The sequence below is a fragment of the Limulus polyphemus genome, unplaced genomic scaffold (assembly GCF_000517525.1).
Source record: "Limulus polyphemus unplaced genomic scaffold, Limulus_polyphemus-2.1.2 Scaffold1696, whole genome shotgun sequence".
NCBI classification, from domain to species: Eukaryota; Metazoa; Arthropoda; class Merostomata; order Xiphosura; family Limulidae; genus Limulus; species Limulus polyphemus.
This window is the reverse complement of record NW_013667306.1, coordinates 59,274-69,510: the sequence shown is the minus strand read 5'-3', so window position 1 is coordinate 69,510 and position 10,237 is coordinate 59,274. Positions and strand designations below refer to the sequence as shown.

Sequence of the window (10,237 nt, the reverse complement as noted above, 5' to 3'; positions counted from 1 at the left end):
ATTTATTAAGCTTAGTGACTAAGATGTATTTTAGTCCAAAAAAATATGAAATTTTGAGCAGACTAAAGACACAGCCTACCTCATTGAAATCTTGGTACAAAAGAAAGTAATGGTGCTAGTCACGTTAGAAAGGCTGAGAAAACTACTAAGGGGACATTCTGAGCTTCCGATTGGTTATTCATGTCATATATAGAAGTAAGTGTACATAAGGGAGCATTTCCAAAAATGGAAAGAGGTGGGTGGGGTGCCACTATTTTTGATTTATTACATGAGCAATATCTTAGCAAATAGAAAAGATAAGACTTTCTTATTTTATATTCTAGCTGGTCAATATCTGTAATTTGAATTTCTAATTCATACAAAATTGTAGACTTAGTATTTTGACTTCACAAAAGTCTAATTTGAACCAGTGCTGTGTTCAACATACCATGTGACACACAAAAAATTGATGTTTATCTTTTTTTTGTAAGTATTTACTTTTAAATTAACAAATTGAGTAATGCATAGGTCTAAAATTTGAATTATAATCTAGAGTTTGATACCAAACTTATTGACATAAATTCATGAAATAGTTGTTCAATAAAATTTTGAATGCGAGTCAACAAACGAGATGATATGGCCTATCACCTGTGACCTGTCTTGAAAGGGTTAAATTTTATTGTTTTATTGCCCTTTTGATTACCCTTTGCCCGTGTATAATTACCATCCTCGCCATTATAAGTTATAAATCACTCGGGGAATCTGCAGCTTACGTTACACTATCGAATTACATTACCCACGAGCTACTTCAAGCTGTTTGTGTGCATGCCTTGTGAAGCATTTTTATTATATCATTGTTATTTATTTTACCTAATCTAATCTTAACTAACCTAAAAAAGATCCCTATTTTTACATTTTAGTTACTTTTATAACACTTAACCCTAGTTTTTTATACTAATGGTAGTAATGTAGTAAATAATTTTTATTTAATTAAACAATGCACCAAAGAACACAGTCTAATAACATACGAAAAGTAGACAATTTCCCCTAACTCTAAGTTTTTCTGGCTTACTAACTATGCGACAACAGCCATTACAAGTTCATCCAAGCTAGTTAGCTTTCCTACTGGAATGGAGCTTGTACTCTGAGTGAAATTGACGATTATCTGTTCAAAACACGTTATATAATAAATTATTTGATAGATGAAAACTTTGACTTTCTATTTGTTATAGGTAATATATAATTAAAGGTAAGAGAGAACTATTAACAAATCCTGAAAGAGAAGATGTGACAGGGGTGGTGGATAAAAATAGAGAAGATGCCTAGAGAAAATGTGTCACGTGTGTCACACTAGGAAAAATTCAGGATTTTTTTAATATTGTCTTGTAGAATTAATAACTTAAAACGTATATACTATTAAAATATGGATTATTAGCTAAGATTTTATGCTAAGAAACTAAAACTTTGTCATGCATTATAAAGGATACCTGTGGTGATAGGGTTAATTATTCCATTAAAGGTTAGTCTAAACCTATTATTTTGTCTTCTTGTTTTTCAGAAATATTGGCATGCACATACACACACACAAAGGAACAAATCAGTTTTTACATGTTATTTGTTAATCCAAATGATCTATTTGTTTATTACAGCTTTTTATTTTCTGTAGGATGTTTGTTTGGCCACATTACAGTAACTATTTAATTTAAGAATGTTGATAAGTTCTGTTTGTATTGTAGGTGTGGCTCATGATGGGAGTGAACAAACAGATGGAGAGGAGCAAATTAATGAAGTACGGTATCACTTAGTATTAGTATGTGTAGAAAAGAATTAGTAACTTTTGGTCAGTAGTAACATACGTGCATGCAGAATAGATAGCTTAATATTCAAATGAGCCAGACATAGATTAAGTACCTAATAATTTTGCTATTATATTTATTCTCTATCTCATTTAATTTCTTTTTGATTTGTTTTATTGTTAAAACTGTTCTGTATTTGAATTTCAGATGTTGAGCAAAACTAACTGACAACTGTCTAAAATACATTTATGAGCCAACAGTGAACACTTTTAACATTTAAAGAAGTTCTTGTATTAAGATTATTAATGTGCCCATTTCCTCATGAACCAACAGTAATTATTTTTAACCATATATAGAAACTTCTTGTATTAAGAATATTGTTGAGTTGTGTGTTCATTGTGAACCAACAGTGTTCAGTTGTAACAATATATAATAGTTCTTGTATTAAGAAAGTTAACAACATGCCCATTTTTCACCCACCAGCAATGATCAATTTTAACAATATAGAATAGTTCTTGTTTCATACAGAATTAATTTTACTCAGTTACAGATGAGATAAACAGGAACATTTTTAATCCATTACATGATTTGTCCAAGATAATTTGGGTGCCCTCCATGTTTCAAAAAATTTTGCCCAAATTAACTGGGGCAAACCATTTCTCGCTATATTTTTATTATTTACTTGAATTTATATGCATGTTATCGTGTATTACAATCTGTGCTGATCTCTATTGGATTTATTCTGAATTATGTATGTTGAACACTACAGAAAACATTCCTATTCTCTACTGTAGTTTCATTGGAATAATACGTATCACAGAAAAACCAAGATACGTAACATTTTCTTATCGAGTATGTTTTGTGTAGAAATGTAATAAATGATGCGAGAACTTTTGCTTCATTAGTATATAAGCTAAGAATAAGCAAAATAAAAAAAAAACTGTATTTTGTTTTTTTAAGCTCATTTCTAAAAAAACTGGCATCATACTTTTTAAAAATCAACTATGTAACAATATTCTGTAAATAAATTATTCTCCAATGTGAATAGAAATGTTTGATAATTTCCAGTTCAAAAAATAAATTGTATGAAGCAAAGAATGATAATAATCTCATAAAATTTCTGTAAAAACACATTAGTAATGAGGATTAATTGTTTTCAAAATTTCATGCAAAAATCTATACTCTCTATAGGATGTCAGCCACATGTATCAGATTTTCATGGATGAAATCCTTGGGTCAGGACAGTTTGGTGTGGTGTATGGAGGTAAGAATGTAATATTTGCTGTTTGTTTATTTTCTGTTCTTTATTGAATTGATGCAGCAATGCTATAAAGTTTTGTTAATTTTTCATATATAACCAAAACATCAATAAGGTGGATACAAATAAGAAAATACTGGAATATCATACTTTTTTCCCCTTTCTTATTTTAATTTCTTCTACCAGTTCTGCAACTTCAAAGGTCACTCTTCAGGAAATAGTTTTATTGAGAATTTATAACAAAAAACATACAAATACTGCTTTTCAACTAAACATAAATAATCTAAATTAAATACATGTACTTTCCATATGTTCAAACATATAATACAGTTCATGTATAAATTAGATACATTACAAATGTTACAAAAAGAAATAAAATTAGTCAATATACTTTTCTTTTTAAATTAAAATCTTATTCTAATTATATTTTTATTTATTATTATAATAATAGAAATGTAATTTATTTATCCTATAATTTCTTTTCTGTAAGTCTTAGTAACTGTTTTCATAATTTCCAATTTCCTACTGATTTACACAACTAGTTACCAGACAAAAGAGTCATTACTAATATCACTTGATTTTTTTCCTTCTCACAGTGGTAGTATATAACAAATAACAAAAACTTACTGAGGAGCTTCCAGTTTAGAATTTACAAAATTATTATAAAAAGTACTTCCCATCACCTTAGAATTTAAATTTTTTCTTTATTGTCAATCAAAAGGTTCCATTTTATATATCCAGTCAGTTTCAGTTTGATATTCTTTAACATATTTCTTTTGATACTTTATTGTACAAATTGCAGTCGTCATCACTTACAGCTATAAATCTTAAAAAAAAACATTGCAAAAACGGAAAAAGATCTATCAGTGACTTAGAAATTGACCTTTCAAAATAGTGTCACCATTATCATTGTCAAGCCAAGTGTTCAGATTTCTGCTATCAATAGTTTGAGATAAATTTATATCAAATATGTTTTTTTTTTCAATAAATAATAAATTATTTTATTTATGTGCATTGTATGAACACGATAAACTTAACTCTCTAAACCTGAGCAGATACTACCAGTGTCCGTCCAAAAATCCTGTTTTACCCGTAGGACAGAGACAGTGTCTGATAACATTTGTCTTTTTAGGCAGAAAACTTATCCAAACCATGTTATTATCCACCTTTTATAAATAGACCAAAGTTTTTTAAGTTATGGTGATAATTATTAGGACATCAGGAAAATAATTCCTCCAGGAGACGTAAAAAATTATGGGTTTAAAGAGTTAACAACAATAATCAATATATAAGGCTTTGGGTCATCAAAATGTTTATCAACACCTACAGTACTTGCTAAATCTAACTAAGCATACCTAATGTTTATAGAAGAAAATTTCTGTAGCTTACAAACAGATGTATAGCCCTTTAACTACGGGCTAGGACCCAGGGACCGACCTCGTAACCATTTTGTGCTTGTTATAGCTTTCATACTATAACTTTTAATACAGTATGTGTATCTTCACAAAATTAGGCAGATTATCATTAAACATAATGAGGTTTTCTTACACAAAATATCAGATTCTTTAATTAAAGATTTATTCGTGCATTTTCTTTTCGAATGTTAACTATTCCACATGTACAGTGATTCTGATGTTAAGATTAAAAATACCTTTATGCATCAGTAAATTGTCAAATTTCATTTGCAAAATCTCTATAACCTCCTAATAAAATCTAGATAAGTATCAAACTTTTTAAAAAAAAATATATATATATATATATATATTATTTGTTTTCTGTCTTATCTCTGTACTGGTTTGGTCGAATTGACTGACCTCATAGCCACCATAAAAAATTATAAAATATGATTTAAGTTGCACTTTTCTCGTTCTAGAATGGCTACAAATTGTAACATGAAACCACAAATGTTTATTCTAAATAGTTTAAATCTTGTAACATTATACATCTACTTATATTTATTATTTTTGTTATTGACCTTTCAGATGTGTCTGACTAACATTACAGAAGTTGCAATGACGTGGTGCATGTGCACTCATGTTACCCTATCCAATAGTATAAAACTGGCCTTTACGAAGTGCAGCTTTATTCTACTGGACCAGTATTTTGTAAAATACGGTCACATTTCGGTTATAATACATTACACATTACATATGTGTATATATACATATTATAACTATTTACAAACAAATTCTTATATTTCAGTCATTTTTCTTCAAACAAAGAACAATAAATAAAGAATTATAGAAAACATTGATCTCTACTACTTATGATTATAAAGAACTTTGTACTCCCTTGTTGTACGTTGCATGCTAAGGCTTGCCAAATTTTGCACGTGGAGGATGTAAAACAAAATTACCTTTTTAGGTTTTTTTATATCCATTTTTGAATAACAAAAAATTATAAATTACTCTACCAACATCACAGAATTCCACTGTAATTTATCAGGCTTACTAACTAAGCTTTATTTTGGTTTTAAAGTATTGTTTTTGAACATAATTTTTTCTTGCCCCTTCCTTCCGAAATTGTGAATAAAAAGATTAATCTTGGGAATAGACATCTTGAATAAGGTGAAAAAACCACGTGGGGGAAATTCTAAGCTTTTGATTGGTTATACACATATGATAGAGCAAAGTATAAGCAATTATTTCCAAAAATGGAAGAGGTGGGTGGGGCCACTATGTTTAATTCACTAAATATACTCATACATCAGTAAATAGAAAATATAGAAGGGCCTTATTTTATATTATAGCTTGTCAATATTGATAACTTGAATTTCTAATTCGTAAGAAACTATAGACTTTGTATTTGAACATCACAAACATCTAATTTGAACCAAAGCTGCATTCAACATACCACGTGACATACAAAAATCAATATTTAGGAAATTAACTAATATATAATACTAAAATTTGAACTATAATCTACAACTTGATACCAAACTAATTGACATAAATTTGTAAAATAGTAGTTCAATAAAATTTTAAATGTTAGTCTATAAACATATCATGCCCTTTGACCCCTGACCATAGGAAAACTCGTAGCAATAGGGTTAACACAAAACATTTTCAGATCTGTGCCTGTCCAGGTCTTCTAAACTGGCCATTAGATTCTTTGTTTACCTTTATAGGAGCTCTGGCTAGTCTCTTTCTTGAAGAACTATAAATTACTGCTAAAACTACTTTATTTACTTTACACTGATGTAAGTAGTTTATAATCAGCTCTATACAATCATGTCATTAGTTGTTTTCATTATTAATTGTACAAACCATATGTCATGACATCATAAAATGGTGACAATGGAGGGTTGTAGTAATGAAAACCACTAAAAGAGAAAATAAATCATATGAAAAAAAAAAGACATGGCAATTTTATTCCCAAGGGTTAGTAGTTTCTTAGCAAATAGAATAGAAACCTTTACTTTGGGATTGACTAAAAAATTCTAAAAAAATAAATGTATTGTTTACAAGTGAGACTCCTCGTAGCTGTGTAAACATGAAAGAATATTTTTCTTATTATTTTACTTGTGCAGTACATTAATAAATGTTACAAAATTTCAAAACATCAATTCTAAAATATTTTTGAGTTAATAATTATTGAAATACAGTTAGTATTTTGAACTTCAGTATTCAAGTGTCTAAAAGGTGCTCACCAGTCTAGACTGGGTTAATGCCTAGCATGTCCTGATTGTTAAGGTATTTGACTCGCAATCAAATCCATTTCCCTGAAGATGCTCGTCCTATATGGTTGCCGTCTGGGCTTAGCCACTTAGGTGTAAAAATTCTTGGCCTTCAAAATTACTGGCCGACCCCAAACTATTTGGGATTAAAGTCATTATGAAGAAGAAGTTAAGATAACTTGCCTATTCAGTTTAGCACTATTGATTTCTGTTTCATCAGTTATGAATCATTATGTATAAAGAAGAAAAAATCTTTTTGATTTGTTAAGGAGATATTAACCCAGTATGGCACCAAAAGGATAATAAAATTTAGTTGGCAACATTTTTGTCCAGTATAACTCGGAAACTACCTTCCTCGGCTTAACAATGTAGTTCAGTAGTTTAAATGTAATTTGTTTGATTATCATTTAGTCAGCAGTGAAGTTCATTTGTTCATTACTCTATCCTAGCTTTGATATGTGGAAATGTTACATAAATACAGAAAGGAAGGGACAACATAGTGTATAGATCACGTTATGGTCTGCAGAGATAAGAAAGAATAATCAGATGGTCTATGAATAAAAAATAAATTTTGAGAACCACTGCTCTATCCCATGCTTCCAGTGATCTTGTAAGTGTCTTTTAAATGTGCAGAAATTAGCTAGTTGTGTATTTCAGTTGTCACGTGATTCACTTTGTAAGTTTCTATCTGCCAGGTCATATAGATGGATATATTGTACGTAATGTTTCTATATGTAATACTTATGCAGGTGTCCATCGGACAAGTGCCCGTTCTGTGGCTGTGAAGGTAATAAATAAAACTAGGCTGCCTGCCAAACAGGAAGCTTATTTGAAGAATGAAGTGACCATTCTACAGAACATACATCACCCTGGAGTAGTCAATCTGGAGAAGATGTTTGAAACACCTGAAACGGTAAATTCTGATACGGGTCTTACTTCCTCTCACACAAAGTAATCTCGATCTTCTTCTGTCCTCCAAACATTGCTTAAAAGTTTTTACAATCAGCACACCAGTCTATATACCCTATTAGTTTCATGCCATTTCTGAACATGTACATATCATATGACTAATCTCCACCAAAAGTATTGCGTCACCTATATTGGCACAGCTAGCTCCCTCTGCTATTCCTGCTCAATCTTTTGCATTTGGCACAGCATTGTTCAGACATGTGTTGTTTTTTTTTTTTGCATGTGGCTGCTGTTTATTAATATGCTTCATTAACATTTCAATTTTTTTCAACAGTGGACACTCCTAGATCAGTGGAACTTCTCGGATCCCTGGCTTTATTGTTAGACAGAGACCAGACCATAGCATGGTGCTGCTTATTCCACCTCGTCCGGATTTACATTTGTTCACGGGCTCATCTTTAGAGGGTTGGGGTTCTTACCTCGCCTCCTGTGAGATTTCTGGTCTCTAGTTGATCAAGGAGTCTTCTCTCCATATCATCTTTTTCGAGCAATTGGCAGTTCGTCAAGCTTTGTCCCACTTCCTTCCTTTCCTATGGGAGATGGTGGTTATGGTACATTCCAACATCTCTACAGTGGTCACTTATATCACAGAGCCAGGGGGTACCAAATCCAGGTCTCTGTGCTTTCAGATTCTGGATCTCCTTTCTGGGTCCACAGTCACCACATTGTGGCCTTAGCTTACCATTTTCCAGGCTCCCTGAACCTGGTGGTGGACCGATTAGCTTCTCCCAAGAAGATTCTGCTCATAGAGTGGTCCCTTGATCCACAGGTCTTTAGGTGGGTGTGTTCTCAGCTAGGGACACTTCATATATGCCTTTGCCACCCAATAATTCTGTGGGTGGTCACATTCTGTCAAGATTGGAGGAGTCTTTACATCTATGCTTACTCTCCTATTCGATTCCTCTCCAGAGTGCTATCCTTATTCCATTGTGTCTCGTTCTACTGGTGGCTCCATCTTGGCGATGTAACCATTGTTCCCACTGCTCTGCTCCTTACTTGTACAACCTCCCCTAGCCTAACCTCTGTTTTGGTCCCATTCTGTCGACTTCGTTCAGACATTGTTCATCCAGATGTTACCACTCTCTGTCTCCATGCCTGCCTTTTGTCAGTTCTATTGTCTCAGCCCAAAAACTGTCTCCACATGTTGCATCTTTCCTTTCCCGATCCATTATACATTCTTCCATGTCCATTTACCACAGGTAATTGTATACCTTCCATCTTTGGTCTCTTTGACATGGTTTCCATTTTTCCCACCCTTCTTTTGATCATCTTTTCCTATTCTTCACCTGGTTGTTTGACAAAGGTTTGTCCACTTTGACCATGTCTAGCTACTGGGCGGCCTTGTTCAATACTTTCCATTAATCAAGGTTTTGCCTATGTTTGTCTTCTCCTGTCATTTCCCTTTGGAAGGACTGGTCAGAATATAGTATGACATAAGGAGAATGGTAAAGGAAGTGAGTAACATTAAAGGCAGAAATATCTGATCAATGATGTCTGCAAGCAAGGAGAAGGAAACAGGTCTTGAGGGAGATATGAAAGATGGAACATGAAGACAAAGGTTCAAAGTGAGGAACGGGAAAGGAAAAGGGCCACAATGAGATCCAAATCAGGCAAATCAAATGAATGTGGGGGATGACGCATGACTCAAAAGGAGCCGAAAAGGCCCTCAGACTTATGCTGTCAGTGAAGGCTGTTTGACTTTCACCTCCATTTCTTTATCTTCTATCTCCCACCTGTACTCCAATTCCGATCCTGATTGGCTTCTTTGTCCTGTTTGCTCCTTACAGTGTTATGTGGCATGTCTTGCCTCCTTTCAGGGTTTAAGTTCCTGACTTTTATTCCCTGGAACCATTTCCCGTGATCTATCCTCTGTCACATTAACTAGATAGGTTTGTCAACTCCTTAGGTTGGAAAGTCATCATCTCCACTACATTTCTTCTCATCATATCACCATATCTGTGGCTTCTCGCCTTTGCTTTCCATTGGAGTAGATCGTCCAAGCTGGAATGTGGACTACTCCCATTACCTTCGTCACTCATTACCTGAACGATCTGATTGTATCTTCCTCTGGTGGATTTTGTCTCCCTCCCGTGGTGATTCTACACGTCCTTTCACCTTTGAGTGGGTTCAGTCTTACCATTTCATTTCATTTAGGTTTTAATTTTCAACAACCCTTATTTTAACTACTGATATTAGGATCTCACTCTATGGTGGGTGTTCCCTGTTTAAGTATGCTTTGCCTCAAACCCACAATATTTACTGATGGCGCTATAATGCTCATTGTAGAGATGGGGTGTTTCCACATACTGGCATACCCAGTGGTATGTATATATGTTTTAGATATCAGTAAGTTTCACTCAATGGTGGACCATCACTCATGGACTTCATGAGTAAAGCAGAAGGGGATTTCTGCCCATCCCTGCCAACCCTTTGACTGAATTAATTGGGGCCAGTCTGCTTTTCAAAATAGGGAATTGAGGACACCCATTGCACTCTCTCTGGTGTAAGGATCCTCCAGATTCCCCACCACATTTATTCTTCCCCCATCCCCTTTTTTTT

At 33.1% G+C, this 10,237-nt stretch overlaps 1 protein-coding gene across 3 annotated transcripts in view; it reads left to right on the top strand.

Annotated features, from left to right (window-relative positions):
- The window catches only part of LOC106464588 (serine/threonine-protein kinase D1-like), a 50,406-nt gene that overhangs the window by 19,910 nt on the left and 20,259 nt on the right, over positions 1 to 10,237 (top strand). For all 3 annotated transcript variants that reach the window (XM_022392321.1, XM_022392322.1, XM_022392323.1), the window contains 3 exons: positions 1,716 to 1,768; positions 2,967 to 3,039; positions 7,459 to 7,622. In XM_022392321.1, coding sequence (XP_022248029.1) covers positions 1,716 to 1,768; positions 2,967 to 3,039; positions 7,459 to 7,622 — 290 coding nt within the window. The remainder of the gene's footprint in view (positions 1 to 1,715; positions 1,769 to 2,966; positions 3,040 to 7,458; positions 7,623 to 10,237) is intronic.